Source organism: Hyaena hyaena, unplaced genomic scaffold, assembly GCF_003009895.1.
Source record: "Hyaena hyaena isolate Hyena2069 unplaced genomic scaffold, ASM300989v1 scaffold_15, whole genome shotgun sequence".
Taxonomy (NCBI): domain Eukaryota; kingdom Metazoa; phylum Chordata; class Mammalia; order Carnivora; family Hyaenidae; genus Hyaena; species Hyaena hyaena.
Window position 1 is genome coordinate 3345216 of NW_024080647.1, and position 19765 is coordinate 3364980.

At 49.9% G+C, this 19765-nt stretch overlaps 1 protein-coding gene across 1 annotated transcript in view; it reads left to right on the forward strand.

The window, feature by feature from the left end:
* MEGF11 (multiple EGF like domains 11) overlaps positions 1-19765 on the forward strand; it is a 355188-nt gene that overhangs the window by 169336 nt on the left and 166087 nt on the right. The window contains exon 5 of the mRNA XM_039218658.1: positions 4750-4842. Within this exon, the coding sequence (XP_039074589.1) occupies positions 4750-4842 (93 nt within the window). The remainder of the gene's footprint in view (positions 1-4749; positions 4843-19765) is intronic.

The window sequence follows — 19765 nt, forward strand, 5'->3', positions numbered from 1 at the left end:
AAGGAATGGAGGACAGAAAACAGGCTCCCTGTGATGTTAAGAGTAAGGGCCATAGAAAGGGGATGGGGCTTGAAGGCCAGGAAGTGGGACCAGGGTAGTGACAGTGGTCCAGGCATTTCCTGGAGGGCGTGGGCAGGATGATAACTCATGGTGATTAATGGGACTTTATAGACCTCATCTGGTCTTGTCTTGATTTATAGGTAAAACTGCAGGACCTGGAGAGGAAAGTGAGATGTTTGATATCATTGAGATAGATGCAGATAGTCGTAACCCAGATCTTCTCACTCCTGGAGCTGGGCTTTCCTGCAACCCCACATCACCAGGGCTTAAGACCCCCAGTCACCCTGGTCCCCCATGGCCAGAAACAGCCAGAGCCGAGGGGGCAGGGCCTAGAGACCTGGTGACTTCTCTATGACTAAGCTCTGAAGCTCAGGGGTGCTCTCCCGGGGCAGGTGGCTCTCTCCTTGGGACCCACAAACACTGAGCCACCTGCTTTTTTGCAGGCAGCATGAGAGCTTAAAAAGGCTGAATAGGAAGTGGCCTCTGCCTCCCCCCCCCCCCACCCCCAAGGGCCAGAGATTCACAAAGGAGAGGCAGGTGCTGATATTGCTGTCTCCCTCGAGGTGTGCTGGGATGGCTTATGACAGAGTTGAGGTAGCATGTGTTGCAAGTCCCAAGGCCTGGCACATTGTGGGTGTTCAGAAAATGCTAGTGGACAGGAAGCAGGGATATGTGGTAGCAGCTGTTAGTTGTGTTAGACATCAAGTGCAGACCACATGTCAGATGCATGCATGTGTGCGGGTGTGTGAAATCATAAGGGCAGCTCATGCTCACTGAGTGCTTTCTGTGTGCTAGGCGCTAGCCTCACTTAGCACTTCCCATGTATTTCATTCGATCTTTGCCAACCGCAAAGTTGAGTATGAGTTAGGTACTATTATCGTCCCCATTTTACAGATGAAGAAACTGGGGCATGCAGCGTTAGCTAATGTGCTTATTGTCCTGTGTTATAATTGACAGGGAATTTAAACTTAGGTCATCACATTATCTACCATCCTGGCCTCTCCATCAGGGGCAGGACAGGGTTGCCTCCAGCACACCATCCTGATCAGGGACTGTCACCAGATCCCTACAGCCCTCCCCATGTGTCTCAGCGAAGGGTGAGAGTGAGGGAGACAGCTTGTGTCTGGAGGCCCCAGCCTTGGACCTGAGGACACCTTGCTAAATAACAATAGCAAGACTCCTACAGTACTTACTATAACCCAGGCACCACTGTGGGTGCTTTGTCAACTCATATAATCATCATACACAACCTGAGCCCATCCTGTCCCCGTCCCCCCACTGAACAGATGGTGACTGACACAGAGATGGTATTAACTTGCCCGAGGTCTAGAGCTCCCAAGTGGCATCCCTGGGTCCAGACCTGGCTTTCTGGTGCAGTCTTTGCTCTTAACCACTGTGCTGTGCTGCTTCTCCCTAAAAATGCCTCCAGTCCCCAGATGTTAGAAGCAGGACTGAGGCAGGATGGTAGGTGGTGGGAAGCTGAGAGAACAGAGGTTTGGATTTCTCAGTGGGGTGGGGGGGGCGGAAATGGCTGGCCCTCAGTCATACTGTGGGGCTGTATCAGAGCGAGCCTCTGATTCCCTGTCCCCAACAGTAGGGCATGGATGGAGCAATGGAAAGACAGGCTCAACAAAGTGCCCTGGTTTAGAGTTACAGGGGCCAGAGGAGGGAAGCCAGTGTGGCAGAAGCCTAACTCAGCCCCTCCTAGGGGCTAGACAGAGGCTGGCATGAGGGACTGGGGTCAAAAGAACTTAGGGCACCTGTATACTCTAGGGGGGTGGCTGCTGTGTAAACCCCAGGCCTCTGTAGAGGGGCTGCCCACCACTGCGCCACAACGGCATCTAGGGTAGGAGTCAGGTACCCCCGCCCCAGGGAGGAGCACGTGTCTCCCCTCCATTCTCCTCAAGAGCCTCTCCTCCCAGCACCCACATCCTAGCCCCTCCCCGCCAGGCACATAAGCACACAGTGGTCCAATTGCCAAATATGGCTGTCTGAACCTCAGATATTTGCTATCAATGTTTCATGCTTCAAGCAACACTGTCTAAATGACACCTATGAAATATGGATGGATTGAGGTTTTGACAAGCAAACAGCTCAGGCATAATACCAGGGCGATGAGGAGGGGTAGGGGATAACGAGGTCTGGAGGGACCACAGGGACAGCAACCACACCGGGAGTCGGGCCCAGGGTTTGTGGGGGTGGCTCTTCTCTGTGCATGGGGTCACTGGGAGCTGGTGCTGGATACAGGGCTGAGCTAGGGGGAGGTGCCAGACTTGCCCAGAGGCCCCAGCTAGGGGGCTGGAGGTAGGCCTATGCTCAGGTCTCCAGGGAGAGAAGGCAAGGGTTAGCAGGGCACTTAGTCTTCCTCCTTCCACCCTTGAGCTGCCCTGAGCCCCCCCCCCCGCCCCCCTTTCCCACCACCCAGCACCTCCCTGCAGGAGGGCTCAGTGTGTCCTGTGTTGGAAGCAGCTTCTCTGGCCTCTGCCTTCAGCTGTCACCCTCCTCAGGGTCGACCACAGCACCCTGTGCTGTCCCCCTGTGCTAGCTCCCCCAGCTCCCGAGCTATCTGGGCAGAGAGAGACATCCAGCTGGGTGAGAGGTGAAGGTCAGGGTCTTGGCCACCTCTCCCCTCCCTTTACCTTCAGCAGGCTCATCCCCAAGTTCGTCCTTTCTGGTCAAGAGACCACACGCTATCCATGCAGTCACAGGCACTCGGGCCTCAGTTCCTCCATGCCTAAAATGAAGGGGTTGGACATGATTTTCTCAGAGGTCTCTTCCAGCCCTGATACTTGGGAGGTTCATTGTTCACTATCTGCCCCCCCACACACACACACCAGCAGAGCCTCCCAGGGTCAAGGTGTTGCTCTGTGCAGTTAGAAAGCAGCTAGAGGTGTCTTGAGCTAATCTGACAAGCTGACAGGAGGGTCTTCGAGAAGGCTGAGGGGCCCAGCAGTGGACCATGCTGGGGACTCAGCCTCTGGGGGAGAAGCAGAAGCTAAGGGCAGGGCTTGGAGCTGGCTGGGCTGGGTGCTGGCCTCTGAGGGGGAGCCTGGGGATGGACATCTGGTGTCCAGTGTGTTCTGGGCACATTGACCCATTTGAATTTAGAAAGGCTAGTGGAGCAGGGACGGCCAGGGCAGCAGGAGTGGCCATTGAAGTCTTGCTAGCAGCTGGGTGAGCAGCTCGCTGTGGCTCTAAGCGGGGCTGGTCCCTGGGGCCGGGGGCCAGCCCAGTCCCCTAGTGAGAACAGGATTAACTGGTGGGCCCCGGCCACTCTTTGGAGCTCCAAGTGAGGGCATGTGGACATCTTCACAGACTAGAATCCTCCCTGAAAGCCACCTGTGCAAATGAGAAGGACTTGGGCACCAGGCCCAGACACACCACAGCCAGGCTTGTAGAGGACAGGCTGACTACAGACCACTGATCTGTGGGGCATCTGAAATGACTCCTCTGGGGCCCTGGGCAAAGCCAGGGCAATGGCTTCAGGGTCAGCATCTGTGTTTGGGAGGGCCAGAGGGACCTCCCACCAACCCTAAAATGGACTTTGTTGTCTAACCTGGCAGTGGTCTCAGTGGTCATTCAGGCCAAGCAGTGGACGTGGCAATAGAGTGGGTATTTAGAGGTCAATGGTTGCTCCTCAGAACTCACCGTTGGGGCCCACCTGCTCCCCCAGCCCAGGCCAGTTCCAGGCAGAGAGAAGGTCTCTCTCATTGCTTGTCAGAAAAGAAGCACTTCATCTAGATCCCGTCTAAGAAACTGACAGGGTCGATGGTAGCTGCTAATTTCCCAAGCTTACAAAATTGGCCTGGGTGGCAAACGGGGGTTTTCTGTAATCCTTCACTGATGGATTAGATGGTGGGGCAGATCTCTCAGGAGCAAAGGACGACCTTGAGAAAATGTGATGTCAAGGGAAGAGAGAAATAATCCCCCTTCCTCAAACTGCTGCCAATAAGCCTTCTCGACACTGGAGGAAGTTGATGGAAAGTTTGCTGCCATTGCTGCTGCCTCCCGGCTCAGGAGGCTGTAGCATTTGACTGCATGATAAGAAATTGCCAGACACTTTCTAATTACAATTATCATCATCGTAGATGTCTCTCTTAATTACTTTCTTATAATTAGCTGTTGCTTTTTCCTTAGCATTTGTGTACTGTGCAGATTTGCTGACATTTGAGAGCCCCAAAATAGGGGCATTTGGGGAGGAGAGCATTTCAAAAGGTGGGGGACACCGGATACATTGGGGGAACTGGATACATTTCAGGCAACTCAATACATTTTAGGGCCCTCATAGAAAGAAGCTGGGGAAAGCCAAAAATGGATTTGTGATGGGTCACTTCCTGAGCTTATGGGAAAGAGAGTAGGAGTGTGGATTTAGCATCGGAGTTTGTGGAGGGTCTCCAAGTGTTAAATCTTGGACAGAATGTTCTTGAAAAACTAAGGCTTCTGTTTCACAGGCTGGGGTTTCCTTTTAGGAAACAAGGCTGGGATGAAGCACACTCCTGTTGGATCCATTTCAGAGTTAATTAAATGACTCGGGTCAGGAGTAGCTTGATTTTCCCCAAAGCCAGTGATGCATACTGAGCATCCCTGGGCCCCAGGGGATTATTACAAAGTGGTTTATGCTCTCTGACCAGATGGTTGGTTTTCACTGTCTGTTTCTGTTCTTCCTCCCTCTCTCCCGGCCCCCTGCAGCCCTGTGTACAGAGGAGTGTGTGCACGGCCGCTGTGTTTCCCCGGACACCTGCCACTGTGAGCCTGGCTGGGGAGGGCCCGACTGTTCCAGCGGTGAGTCTGGGGCCCTTGGTGGCCAGGAGGGGCCCCTTGGCTCTGGTTTGGGAGGGACCGTGTCATGTGCATGCCGAATTCTTTGTGTTGGCCTGGGGCAGCCCAGGAGAGTGTGAGGATCAGGGAGGAGGCATACCTGCAGTTTACATGATGATACTTGGGGCAGAAGGCTCCAGGGGCATGAGGGTAATGGTTTGTGGGGTCTGGAGAGCACTGTGCATTGCATTTGTAGGGCATTGTGGAGTATTTGTGCAAATCTGACTTGATGAAACACTTCTGGATATGGTCTTTTAATGGTTGATGTGAAATTGAGGTACCACCCAAGGGTGCATACCCAGGGGGTCAAGGATTATGGTCAAGGCCTTGTCCTCAGCTTCATTGGCATAAAGATCCAGTTTTGTGGTGTTCACAGAAGTTTGAGGGACCAGTTCACGAGACTGGTGGACACTGGGATGCCTCTGTGTCCCCGAAGGTAGGAGAATGAGACTCTTATGGGGTGGGTCACCATATTCCTGCATTTCTCTGGGTAGACAGTTCATGGGGGAAGGCTTCCAAGAAAGGGTGGGTAAGACAGATACTCTTGGGAAGGACCTACAGGGCATTGTCTCTGCTGTGGGGCTGGCCACCGAGGGGGTGGGGCACACCCAGCAGCTACTCTGGGAGTCCTCTGCCAAGACCCCCAGCTGAAAACCACTACTGCTTTTCTGGCTCATTTTCCCTGAACACCCACAGCTGACCCTCTTTCCACTGGCACATGGTGCAGTCAATGGTTGGTTAACATTATGGTCTTCTGTGATTATCAAACAGGCCTTGATTAGTGTTGAAGCCCAGTTTTCTTCCTGCTTTGAGCTGGGGTAGAGCGTCTTCTTTATTGTGACTTGAGATGATAACCTATCTAAGCAGATCCTTTGGGGGTCTAACCCCCAGTATTTACCCATCTTTGGGACCCACCTCCCTGTTCTCTGTCCCATTGCAGGTAGCTGCGACGGTCATGGAAACTTGAAGAGGGGAAACGTAGGTCCATGTTGGCCCAATGTGGTGCTATTTCCCTTTTCCACGGTCTCTTCTGGGGTGGAAACATGTAGTCATAGCCTTTTTGTCCAAAGGCCTTGACCAGAGCCTCTCTGTCTACCCAGTGCATGAAGATATACCCTATAGCAAGGCTATCAGATGTGGTTTTGTTTTGAGCCTGGGTGGTTATATTGGCTTGGAGGGGCCAGACTCTGTTTGGGGTACTCAGGAGGCTCTCTGCAATGCATGGGAGCCCCCAGTGACCACAGTGGCCTCCTCCTTCCACCCGGTTCACTGCTTTGAGGTGGGCCAAGCTGCTTTGAGGTCAGCCACGGATTCCTCCAAACAACAGAAAGCAAACCTGAGAGACATGTGAGGTAAAGGAATGTGTTCCATTAGTCTTTCTGTGAACTGACAGGAAACTGTTGGCTAAAATGTTCAAGAGCTTGTTCCCGGCTTGTGCTTGTCCCTGTTTTGTTTTATGTAACTTTGTTTACCATGAATCTTTGATGAAGAGCTAACTTGGATTAGGTGAACCCTGCTGGGACAGGTCTGCTTGCTGCTGCTGGATTATAATGTCAAGGGCAGCCTGTTGGAGGTTGAAATACAGCCTGAGTCTCAGGGGGCCCTGAGTGCATATAAACCACCATCAGCAATCAGCGCAAGTGTGTTTGGTGCTTACTGTATGCTGGGCTGTGCTGGGCACGGGGTGGGCCCTGGAAGGTCTTTCAGACATGGTCTGCATCTCTCAGGGTTTCTGTCTGGTGAAAGAAATGGAGTGAAGGCAGCACTCAATTTAATAGAACTGGGCAGGTTAGAGGAAATCTTGCCCCTAGAGTGAGTTTACCAAACATACAGGGAAATGGCCTCGTTAGTTGCCAGTACAAAACTGGACTGCCTGATTTCCCCACCCCCGATTCAGTCATCAGACTTGCTGCTGAGCAACCCATAAGCTGTTTCCTCAATTACATTCATTCTCATGGGCTGAAGAGCCACCACCCCTAAGTCTACTCAAAGGCGTGTAAGTACTGAGCCTGTAAGAGATACCAAAAGATGGGCTCCAACCCTCTGCTGGAATCAGCATTGAATGAAAAGAATTCATAGACTCTCACTTTCAAAGTCATTCAGAGCACTGAATGCTTAGATGCCACCAAGTAGTGCCTTCTGACTTCTTCCTGAGTCCCTCCATTAACAAAGAGCTCACTGCCTAAAGAGAACGTATGTGCTGACTTCTGTCTATCTATTTTCCCCTTCGATTGAGTGGGAATCTGTCTCAAGCATTTACCAGTCAGTTCTCACTCATGATAAAGTCCAGGGCAGGGTGATGGATTGCCATGACTCTCCCAGCCATGTCTGGAATTTCTCCCAAGGAGATCAGTGAAAAAGGCCATAGACTGTGTATGGGAAGATGTTCATCAAAAAGTAGTTGATAATAGGGGTCGCCTGGGTGGCTCAGTCAGTTAAGCATCTGCCTTCAGCTCAGGTCACCATCTCATGGTTCATGAGTTTGAGCCCTGTGCCAGGCTCTGTGCTGACAGCCCAGAGCCTGGAGCTTGCTTTGGATTCTATGTCTTTCTCTCTCTCTCTGCCCCCTCCGCCCCTGTTCTCACGCTCGCTCTCTCTCTCTCAAAAATAAATAAACATTAAAAAAAAAAAGTAGTTGATAATAGCCACTGGGGCTACATAGAAGAAACCAGAGCTGCCTTCCATGGCCCTTCCCATATTAGAAGGAAGGCTTGCACGTAGGCTTGCATGGAAAAATAATAACATAAATAGGTTATTTGTTGAATTTTACTGGGCACTAGGCACCCTTCTTACTTAGTTTTCACAACAACCCTATGGAATAGGAATTACTATGATCCCATGTACAGATGAGAAAGTTGAAGCACAGAAAGGCTAAAGAACTTTTCACAGACATGTATCTAGTGCATGGTGAAACTGGGGCTATCAATGAAGAAGAAACCTGAGTCCAAAACTTGAACTCGTAACTATTGTGTTCTTCCTCTGGATGCTCAATCTCTGTTAATACAGCCTAAGGTTGAGGTAGGTCTTGGATGAGAAGACAGTGCTGTCACAGGGGAAAGAAGGATCTGCTTGAAAGGTGTGTGTCCCTAGATACTGTTTAGACGTGCAGACAGACGAATCCGCATGGGATGCAAACTGACTAGGTGCCCTGCAAGCAATTTTAGCATGCTTGCTGGTGGGCCGCTGGATGCTCATCTGCCTGAGTGTGCCTTAGGGTCTCCGAGGGTCCCATGCTCCTGGGGACAGGTGTCCTCGTCAGTGCAGTGTGCACCTCTGGAGATTTCTGTATGGAAGCTGCCTATGTACATGTCTATACATGCGATACCCTTGTAGGAAGCTTTAATTTTTGTTTAATGGAAAGCATCATTCTCGTTTTTCTGATTCTAAAATTAAAGCTGTTCATGTTCAAAAGAAAATCTAGGGTGCCTGGGTGGCTCAGTTGACTAAGCATCTGACTTCAGCTCAGGTCATAATCTCATAGTTGGTGAGTTCGAGTCCCTCATGGGGTGAGCACCAGCCCCCCCTCCATTGGGTGAGCTCAAGCCCCACTTTGGGTGAGCCCCATTTCTGTCTCTCTCTCTTTCCCCCTCATGGAATTCTCTCTCTCTCTCTCTCTCTTTCCCTCTCTGCCTCTTGCTTACTTGTGCCCTCTCTCTCTCTCAAAAACTACAACAGAGAGGTGCCTGGGTGGCTTAGTTCGTTAAGCGTCTGACTTTGGCTCAGGTCACAATCTTGCAGTTTGTGAGTTCAAGCCCCATATTGGGCTCTGTGCTACAGCTCAGAGCCGGAACCCGGCTTCAGATTCTGTGTGTGTGTGTGTGTGTGTGTGTGTGTGTGTGTATCTCCCCTTCTCCCTCTTGCACTCTCTCTCTTTCAAAAATAAATAAACATTTAAAAAAATAAAAAATACAATATAATATAGTCAATACAATATAATACAATAAAAAGAAAATCCAGAGTCTACCAGAAGCGTACAAAAAGGTTAGACACACACACCAGAGACAACCGCTTATAGAATTTGGGTTCTTGCCCTTTCTGTCATTTCCCTACATATTTGCACTGAGAGCTAGATCTGGATAAAATCTTTATGAATGAGATCATGTGTATGTGCTGTTCTGTAACTTGCTTTTTAAATTTAACTTTATGTCATGCACTCATTTCCTTGTCAATAAACATGAGTCTCCTGTTAAATTTTTAATAGACTTTATAGAGTTTCCTTCTCTGGATTACCAGACGTATTGTGACCGGTCTCTTGTTATGGGCATTTAAGTCATTTTGGGATTTTCACTATTGGAGGCCTCACCATCCTCTGTTCAGGATCCTAGGGGTCTGTCGATTTCAGACTTCCAGTTTTTTCAGAGCTTAGGAACATGTATGGTGACTATACATCTATGACCTGTAGCCTCAGTGGGGTTGGGGCAGCACGCTGGGATGAAACATAGTAATATTTCTGAAGGGATGTATGACTAATCGCATCCAGTGACACTGAGACAATATATAACCACAAATCAGTTCCATGCAGATCTGGCCTCTAAATGAATTTTGGTGCCGAACTTTAAAACATTTTTTCTTTTGGACTTGTGTTAGGGATTTTTGGATTGTGGGCAAGGACTGTGGCCTTGTATAAAAAATGCTATGGTGATTTTTCTGGTGCATTTATCTTTGTCCATTTGTCACGATTTCTTCTTAGGATAAATTCCTGGAAGTGGCAGGGAGGGTTATAAAGATCTATCATTCTACTGCCTGCCCTGTCCTGCCCTTTGTGGCTGCCAAGGGATTTATGACTTTGACAGTTGTGAAGGGGACAGAGCTAGTACTGGAGTGGGGGTGGGAGGCCTTTTGTTCTTTTCTGGACTCATACCCCCATAGCCTAATTTCTTTAAGTCCTGGACTAAATGCTCTCTGCTCCACGAAGAAAGCAGGGTGATTCTGATTTGCCTGGGGAGCGACCACGTGAGCTGTTGTGGAGAATTCTGAGGTGTTAGATGGATCGATGTGGGGGAAGTGGAGTGGCTCCATGCTTGGTCATAAACGTCTATCCCATATAATAATGAAGAGGAAAAGGATGAAACGTCAGTTTACACTGCATAAAGACGACAGAGTGACTGTTATTAAATTGTACTAATCTCACAAGTGGAGATAAAAAGAAAAAAAAAGTTTTCCTATATTGAATATCTAGCTTTTTCAAGTAATTAGGAATATTAAAGCACTGACAATGATTGAGATAGAAACATTATTCATAACTTTTATTTCCGCACTGGGCAATGATCCAGTATATTTCATTTATGAGGTTTCAGCTGTAAGGAGAAGGACGTGAGCCAATTCCTAAATTAAATATGCCCTGTTAACTTTTACAAATGATACCCAAGAATCAACTTGGAAATTTAAGCCTTCATTGTATTATTTAATTATTATATATCCTGGGTCCTGCTCCTCTGCTTCCCATCCTGTGGTGCTTTGCAGTCCAGGTTCTGGGCTCTAGCATGGTGTTTTGGTCTCTGGCCTCCTCCAGCCCCTCTGGGGGAGGCCTGAGAGAAGGCCACCCCTCCATTTCCCCACCGCCTCCCTCATCCTTATATTCTCCTGAACTTGTTCCATCCATGTGCGCTGACAGAGTGCAGGACAGTGAAAGCTCACTACACAGCATCTTACTGTCTGATGAAACCTCCTGGCCACCTCACCCTGGGTGTGAGGCATTACTTCCCCGACTAATGAAGGCAGCAGGAACCACCATGTTGGGATACCATTTAGGAGTAGCTCGTACTTTTGAATGGCAGGTGGGACCCCTGGCTGCCTAGGCTCTCAGTTATCCTTGATTAAAATAAAACAGTTACCAGCCCAGAAATATGCCCATATTCCTAAAGTAGCCTGGGCACCTGTAGGTCAGTGCTTTTCAAACTAAGGTTTGTGTTTCCTAGATTTGTGCATGCGTGTGTGATAAAATATACATCGCATGGAATTTACCATTTTAACCATTTGTTGTTTTTTTTAATTTTTTTTAATGTTTTATTTATTTCTAGGAGAGAGAGAGAGAGAGAGAGACAGCGTGAGCAGGGGAGGGTCAGAGAGAGAGGGAGACACAGAATCTGAAACAGGCTCCAGGCTCTGAGCTGGCAGTCAGCACAGAGCCAGACGCGGGGCTAGAACCCACGAACCGCGAGATCATGACCTAAGCGAAAGTCGGAAGCTTAACCGACTAAGCCACCCAGGTGCCCCCCCATTTTAACCATTTGTAAGTAGACAGGTCTGTGGCATTAAGTATATTCACATTGTCAAACCATTGTCATTCCTACTCATCTCCAGAACTTTTCCATCTTCCCCACCTGAAGCTCCAGACTCATTAAACACTAGCTCCCATTCTCCCCTCCCCCTTAGCCCTAGCAACCATATTCTTTTTTTTTAATTTTTTAATTTTTTTATTTATTTCTAGGAGAGAGAGACAGTGTGAGCAGGGGAGGGTCAGAGAGAGAGGGAGTCACAGACTGAAACAGGCTCCAGGCTCTGAGCTGGCAGTCAGCACAGAGCCTGACGCGGGGCTAGAACCCACGAACCGTGAGATCATGACCTAAGCGAAAGTCGGACGCTTAACCGACTAAGCCACACAGGCGCCCCTAGCAACCATATTCTGTTTTCTGTCCCTAATAAATTGACGACTCTAGGCACCTTCTATAATATTTGTCTTTCTGTGTCTGTCTTATGTCACTTAGTATAATATCTCCAAGTTTCATCCATATTGTCGCACGTATCAGAACTTCTTTGCTTTATAAGGCTGGGTAATATTCCATTGTCTGTGTAGACTGCATTCTGTTTATCTGTTCATCAGTGAACACTTGTTTTGACTGTTGTGAATAATGCTGCTATGAACATGGGTATACAGATAGCTTTTCAAGTTCCTACTTATGCTTCTTTGAGGCATATAATCCTGAAGTGGATTGTCGGATCATATGATAATTCTACATCTAATTTTTTAAGGAATCATCATACCTTATTCCATAGCATCTGTACCATTTTACATTTCCACCAGCAATGCCCAAGGGTTCTACTTTCTTTACACCCTTGCCGATGCTTCTTATTTTCAGGGGTTTTTTAAAATTCTGATAACTGCAATTCCAGTGGGTATGAAGTGGTACCTCATTGTGGTTTTGATTTGCATTTCCCTACTGATTGGTGATGTGAAGCATCTTTTCATGTGCTTATTGACGATATATAGATCTTTAGAAAAATGTCTACACAAGTCCTTTGCCTGTTTTTTAATTGGGCTGTTTGCTGTTGCTGAGTTGTAGGAGTTCTTTATATATTCTGGATATTAATCCCATATTGAATATATTATTTGAAAACATTTTTCTCATTCTGTCAGTTGCCTTTACACTCCGTTAATTAGGGTCCTTTCATGCACAAAATATTTGGATTTTGATGAAGTCCAGTTCTCTTAGTTTTTCTTTTGTTACCTGTGCTGTTGGTGTCATATTCAAGAAATCATTGCCAAATCCAATGTCATGAGGTTTTCCTTTGTGTTTTAAGAGTTTTATCATTTTAGGGGCGCCTGGGTGGCTTAGTCGGTTAAGCGTCCGACTTTCGCTTAGGTCATGATCTCGCGGTTCGTGGGTTCGAGCCCCTTGTCAGGCTCTGTGCTGACTGCCAGCTCAGAGCCTGGAGCCTATTTCAGAGTCTGTATCTCCCTCTCTCTCTGACCCTCCCCTGCTCACGCTGTCTCTCTCTCTCTCCTAGAAATAAATAAAAATATTTTTTAAAAAAAGAGTTTTATCATTTTACCTCTTGCATTAAGGTCTTTGATCCATTTTTAGTTAATTTTTGTATATGGTATAAGGCAGGGTTCCAACTTAGGTTTTTTTTGCATGCAGATATCAAGTTTTCAGAGCATTTTTAAAAAAGACTTTTGCTAAAGGTTTTTGAAGCTACGGAGTTTAATTTTTTACCATGTAATGGTTCATTAGTTACCTGATAACTAAGTTAAATGTTGCTCCTTATATTACAACAAATAAAGATTTATTCTAGAATTAAATGTAGAATTGGCATTCATTAAAAAAACAAACAAACATGTGATCGTTTGAGCCTTTGGTGGACATTTTGGAGCTATGCCACCAGGGACACGGCCAATTTAGAAGTAATGTTTGAGAAGCAGTAGAAAAGGCAGAATGACCATAACCAGAATTGGATCTCCCCGTGCTAGTGACTATTTGGAAGAATGGTTGAAAGAGAGATCTGGCCCTGAATCCCTTTCTCCACTGCATTCTTGGGGTCTCTGTCTTCCCTCCAGCATTCTGGGCTGTGTGCAGTACCCCCACTGTCTATGTCTGGGCTTCTTGGCTCTGGATTAGTATAAAGACTCTGGCCGAGCCCCCACTGCCTTGTCTTGGGCATTCCAGGGTCTCTGCATCTTTCCTTAATGCTCAGTGCTGACCCTCCATGGCTCTGAGTTATATGAATCTCACATTGCTGTTGTCCTAAAGATCTCTTCACATATGTTTCATATAGCCACAAATTCCTGGAAGAGAGTATTAGAAAGCATGGTCTGGGATGCCAGAACCATGTCTGAGATCTCATAATTTAACCTGAAACCACTGAATCAAGGGCTGGGAGGGACCATAGAAATTGTTGGGTCTACCTCTATCTTACAGATGGGCAACTGAGGTTCAGAGAAGGGAAACTGCTTCTGAGGTTACCCGGGGAGTAGTGGCAGAGCTGTGACTTGATCCTGGATCTCCTGACTCCCATGCCTTCTGTCTCCCACCAGCTGCTCTAGGAGTTCAGGGCTAGGGTTAGAGGCACATGGATCTCATCATATCAAAGCAAATAGACCAAGTTGTTCTATAGACCTTTGTGCAGATGACCCTAAAGTTTCTAGTCCCTCCTGGTTCATTCTTAGCCTAGGCCTAGAGCACAGGTTCATGACTGTAGGTCAGGCCAGGGCACTGGGATTGGGAACTTCCAGAGGGGCCCACCCTGTCATCTGCCTGATTTGAAAACTACATCAGGGAAGAGTCCCCATCTCAGGGGCTCTTGGACATACTTCTCACTGATGAATCTGGAGACGTCACAGTCTGGCAGCACAGGGCATGGGGGCAAAGCAAAAGTACAGGATGTGGGCCAGGGTGCCTGCCTCTGTCCTGGGGCAGGTGAGGGGGCCCAGAAGGAAATGGGCAGGGCCTGATGGAGGAGTGAGTGGGCCCAGCCCCAGAGGTCTTTTGGGAAGGACCACTGCCAAAACTTCGGGGATCCTTCTAGTGATGGGGTGAGGAGCCCGAGCGGGAGAGTGGGAGAGGAGAAGGAAGCGTGAGGGGCCACAAGGTCTAAGGAGGAAGGTGAATGAGATTCCTGCTCCCACCATGTGCAGATGCTGCGCACAGTCCATCTTATTTCACCTGCTGGCAGCTTGGAGAGTCATGGATGCTGTCTCCATTTTATAAAGAAACTCAAGCTCCGGGAAGAAGAGTGACTCCTGATACTCACCCAGCTAACAAGTGGTAGATCCAGGATTAGAACCCAGAGCTGTGTCCTTCCCACAGCTTCATATTTCCTCTAAAGAAATGGAGGCCCTGTGCTGTAACACACAGGAAAGCTGGCTTCAGGTCCTATCACTGCCTGGGTGACCCTAGCTAAGTCCTCCCCCCTCTGTAAGCCTCAGTTTTCTCATCCGTAAAATGGGAAGGTTGGTGTGGCTTGTCCACTGTCAAGTCCCATGATGCTCTTTTTCTGAGAAGTCAAAATCTAGTCAGAATCTTACCTAATCAAGGGCCCTGGTAACCTTCCCACTGACCTCTGGGGAGGGAGTCTCTCCCCTGCCCCCGTGCACAGCCCTCCTATGATTCTCTCTATATATTCTGGGACCTGGAAGAGGAGTGGGGAGGAGGCTGGGGGCAGCCTCATGACTCATATCCTTGCCTCCCCCGGCTGGGGGCTCCTGGTGAGGCCTCCGTCGCCTCATCAGGGAGGCGGCGTGTGGAGGGGCTTCATGCCAACAGGGAGGCTGCTGCTCCTTGGTTGTTTTTTCACTATGCCGAGCTGGCTGTCAAGGTTAAAGCAACTTCAGATGAATCACCACAAAGCAATTACACTTGCTTTTTCTCACGTGCCTCCCTGCCCAGCCTGCGGCCCCTCGCAGAACCGCCTGGGCCGCCTTCTGCCGGCATCTGGTGCGCCTGTGGGCCTCCCCGGGACAGTGGGCTCCGTGTCAGCGCCGCACACTGGGGCTCAGTCACCGTGACGGGAACAGAAGGGAGAGGCGGATGCGGCAGCAAATGCTTTTTCAAGGTCTGTGCGTAAGAGAAGCTGCGATTCACCCCAGAATTCTAATTTTGAACAAAAAAGAAGTCAGTAGCAAGGGCCACCAGCCCCATCGGCTCAATGGTTTCTGTCCCTTGAGTTCTATTTAATGCACGTTATTGAGCACTTCTCAGAGGACAGCACTGCCAGGGGTCCGGGGCTAAAGCAGGGAAGGTGGGGGGGACCCTCCCATTTGGGGATGTGGAGGGCATAGCGCCCATCCTTGGGGAACTTGAGTGGAAGCTGGAACTACTAGCACAGAGGGATGGAGTTGGAAGGGTCCAGGGAGAGAAGGCTTGGCTGTCATGTGTGGGGGCACCTGGATGGCTCAGGAAAGCTATCTTGGGGAGGGTATAGGAAGGAAGGAATCAGGTGTGTGCTGTGCTCCCATTTTAGATGAAGACACTGAGGCACAGAGCGGCTAAGTGATGGGCTGAGGCCCCACAGTGGGTGAGCGTCCTCCTGGGGGAGGATGGGAGCCACAGGGGAAGGATGGCAAGAAGGTGGATGTGCCCTTGGCTGTCATCTCCCTGAAGCCCCTGCCTCCCTCCTTTAAGACCACCCCCCAACCGTGGCTGTGTTCTAGAAGCTAGTGAAGAAGTTTATTTCCTCCCTTCCAGAGTTTCTTCCTCTCCCAAGGTACCTCTCAGGAGAGACAGGGAATAAGAGGGAGCGGATCCTGGGGCGCTCTTGCCCTCGTGGGGGCCCAGACCATTGTGGGGGTGGGGGTGACAGTGAGGCTGGGTGGGGCGCAGCCTGTGGGGACCCCAGAACATGGGACTGAGGGCAGGCAGTTGGTCTCCCCACCCCATCTCTACCCCAGGACTGTATTGTGCTCCTGCAATGACACCCCCAGGAAAGGAGGGGAGACCTAAGGGCCTCCTTCCCAAGTCCAAGGGAGGCTGACTGGCTCCTTGAGGAAGGGCAGTCCCTCAGGGTTTCATCTCCTCCCCCCACTGTGCCTCTCAGACCAGAAGAGATTCTGGGACCAGTGCCATCTAACCAGGATCAAGAGTCAGGCAAGGGCACGTGTGGCCTATCCTGAAAGTCAGTGTTTCTCTAAGAAATCCAGAAACTGGGTAGCCTGGAGCCTGTGTGAGCGGCGTGTTCGAGGGGGCTGTTGTAGGGCGGGGGAGCGAGGCACCTTCTGCCAGACTTTGCTCCGGCCATCTGCTCCCTGAACAAAATTAATAAATAAGTGACACACAGGGAGTCTCATGAACCGGGGAGAGGGAGGAGGGTGGGGGAGCCCGTGTACCATGTGAAAAAAGCAGAACAGGATGACGGCAGTCAAGCCAGTGTCTTCATGTGGGGCTGGAAGGCAGTGCTGCCGCCCCTCCCCGGCCCCACTGAGGCATGAAAAGGACACTGTGCCCACCCGTGACACACATGCGCACACACCCGCTCACACACGGATGCACACACGTAAGCACACAGCCTCGTTCCAGGAGGGGTGTGTGGGCTGGGTCTCCATGGGAAACACAGCCCTTCTAGGAAGGGAATCTCAAACTGCTCCCAACTCAGCCCCACCAGCCTGGAGAACTGTCTGGAACTCTGGCTGGGGATGGGAGAGCAGGGGGCGGGGGTGCATGCTCTCTGGGGGCCCCAAGGACTGTCAGCTCTGCCCCAGTCAGCCAGTGGCACCACTGGAGATGGGGGTCCCAGCTCACTACTGGGTTGGGGATTCGACCCTTGTTCTGTGACACTCACTTGCTTCAAAGCGCGTGCTGTCTTCACTGAGGACTGTTTCCATCTGAGTATGGGGCTGGAGACAAGGTGGCATTTGATGCTGAAAGGGAAGGAGGTCTAGACTTTGCTGCCTCTTGGACTTCTGTCCTAACTCATATCAGCACTTACTGTACATGCCATCCTGTTCATTAGACATTATTATTCATTATTATCCCCATCTTTCAGTTGAGGAAACTCAGGCTCAGGGAGGTAGAGTACCTGGGTGGAGGGTAGTAAGCGGCTAGTAAGCTAGGAAGTGGCAGAGTCCGGATTTGAACTCAGGCAATCTGTTTCTGGAGACCATGCTCACCACTCTGGCTTGACAGGACTCCCTGCCTTCCCTCTCCAGCCCCTCCCACACTTGGGAGATAGGGAGAAGGCTCCCATGCAGATTGGGCCACGTCACTTTCCTGCTCCCCTTTGCCCACGAGGAAGTAACCCAGCTCCTTGGCCAGGCCTGTAAGGCTTCTCTGACTCTGATACCTGCCTAGGTTTTAGCCTCATGTTCCATCACTCCCCTCCCCCAACTTTCCCGTATCCACTGACCCATTGCTCTTTTGCCTTTAAAGCTCAGCTCAGATGCCATCCCTACTGTGACCCTTATTCCCCAGACCTTGACTGTGTACATATGCTCAGTGTGGCCTATGCCACTCTGGATGATGGTTTGATGGCGTGTTTGCTGTCCTCTCAGCTCCCATCGCCTGAGACCTTCTCCATGGCACAGGTCTTGTCTCTGTGACCCCGGGGCCCTGGGCCCTGCAAGCACATGGTGGGCACTCAGCACAGTGCTAAGTGGGATCTAGTGCGTTCACTCTCCCATTTTATCATGTTTGGGTTCCCCTGGATGACGATCTAGAGGAAGTGCTAGGACCAGGGGAGAGTGTGGGGCTCTGGGCTGGCAGCCTGGGAGAATTCAAAGCCATGTCTCTTGATCTTCCAAAAGTTCTCACCCACCGGCGTCACCCACATGCATGTTCCCAAGGATGTGAGGTGAGGCCAGGAGTCAGGTTGGTCCTTCAGAAGAAGCAGAGATCACATCCAGCTAGAAAAGTAGAAAAGATGCCAAGAAGGCTTTGGAACCAGAGCTCAAAGAAGGGTGGGGTTTGAAGTTTTGATAGTCAGGTATGAAAAGGGAGGGCATTCCAGGAAGACTGACCCACTGAAGCACAGGTACTGAGTGGTAAGCAGGTCTCTGGCTGAAGCGGGGGGTGCCTGGGGTGGAAGAGAGGAGGCCAGGCTAGGTGGTGTGGTGCTCTAACACCAATTGCCGAAGGGGCTTGGCCTTGTTCCATGGGCCTTGGGGAGCCCCTGAATGCTCACTTTTCATCTGCCGAGTCTGTATTGTTTCCTGGTAGGACAACCTCTGAACTCTGCCTTTTCCCAACCAATCTGTGACCAGGTCTGGACCTAGCGATGGGAACAGAGAACATGCTGGAGGCTGTGGTCTGCCCCTCCAGTCCTGGCTAACCCCCCAGGCTGGCTGGGCCATGCTCTCCTCCTCCATCCCTGACTGGAAGCCACTGAAGAATGCATGGCAGGCTAACTTGGCATTGTGTGGGGAGCAGATTGGATGGGGGTGGGGGAGACCGCCGTGATTAAGAGTTGGTGAATGGATCTGGGCAGGGGGTGACCCACAGAGGCCAGGTTGGATGTGTTCTGATACCCTTCAGCCTCCATGTTCAGACCAGGGAAGGCAGATCTGATGGCCCCGTGGGGTGTCCAGGCAGAGCCCCTGCCACAGCCTTATTGGCTTCCAGGATCTCTGACTCCCAGCCTGCCTATTGGGGGGTGAGGGGGGCAGCCCTGCCCTCCACCTCCCTTCCTCAGACCCCAGTGGGGCTCTGAGGCAGACAGCAGGTGCCCAATAGTGCTCCAGCAGCAGAGGAAGCAGGCGGACTGGGGAATCCATCACCCTCTAATAAGGAAAGCCCATTTTGGCAGGCTGGGTAATAGGCCTCAAATTGAATAATTAATAAAATTATAAAAATATGTCTAGTATATGGCCAGAATAATTCAGCCCAATTAGACGCAATTATTTCTTGCAGTTATGCCACTCAGTATGTTTTATGAACAGCTGCGGCAGATTCCCAGTTCTGGCTGCCTGCTTGGGAGGTCTTGTTGACCCCAAGTCTTCCCCCCAGGGCTTCTTCCAGTGAGGAATGTCCTTCTATCCGTTTGTCTGCGTATCTGTCCAACCATTCATCTCTCCAACCCTTCATCCATTCTTCCATCCATCTGTCCATCTATGCATGCATCCATTTGTTCATCCATTTGTCCATCTACCCATTCCTTCCACAGATACTTCCTGAGCCCCTTCCTTGTGCCAGACACTGTGCTGAGTCCTGGAAATATGGAGAGAAATAAGACCCTGCCCCTGCCCAAGTAGCCCCCAGCCCTAGCAAGTAGACCTTTGAGTAATGCAAGCTCTCATTCCTATCCTGAAGTCCTGTTGAATATGATTTTTGTCCTTTATCTCTTTCTTGGATACATATCCAAGGATACATATAGAGATATTTGGACTTAAAAGTGGCTTGAGTTAGGTAATAGGTTCCTTCCCAATAAGCTCAGCTTGTTTCCCTACATGAGAGCTTAGGGATCTGCAGGCTTCAAAAATACCCATTGCTCTGGGTCCCAGCCCTTTATCAGGTGGAGGTCAGGGTGTGTGGCATCCAGCTTCACCCTGGCCCCTGCTTTCAATGTGATCTGGACAAGACATTTACTCTTTGTTGGTTCATCTGTAAAGTATAAAGAATCACTTTGCTACTGTGAGCTCACATGGATGACTGAAGTCAAGATGCTTGGGCCACCTGTTGGAGACACAAATTTGCTTCCTGGAACACCAGACAGGTGAATTCTGAGTTAAATCGACTCATAA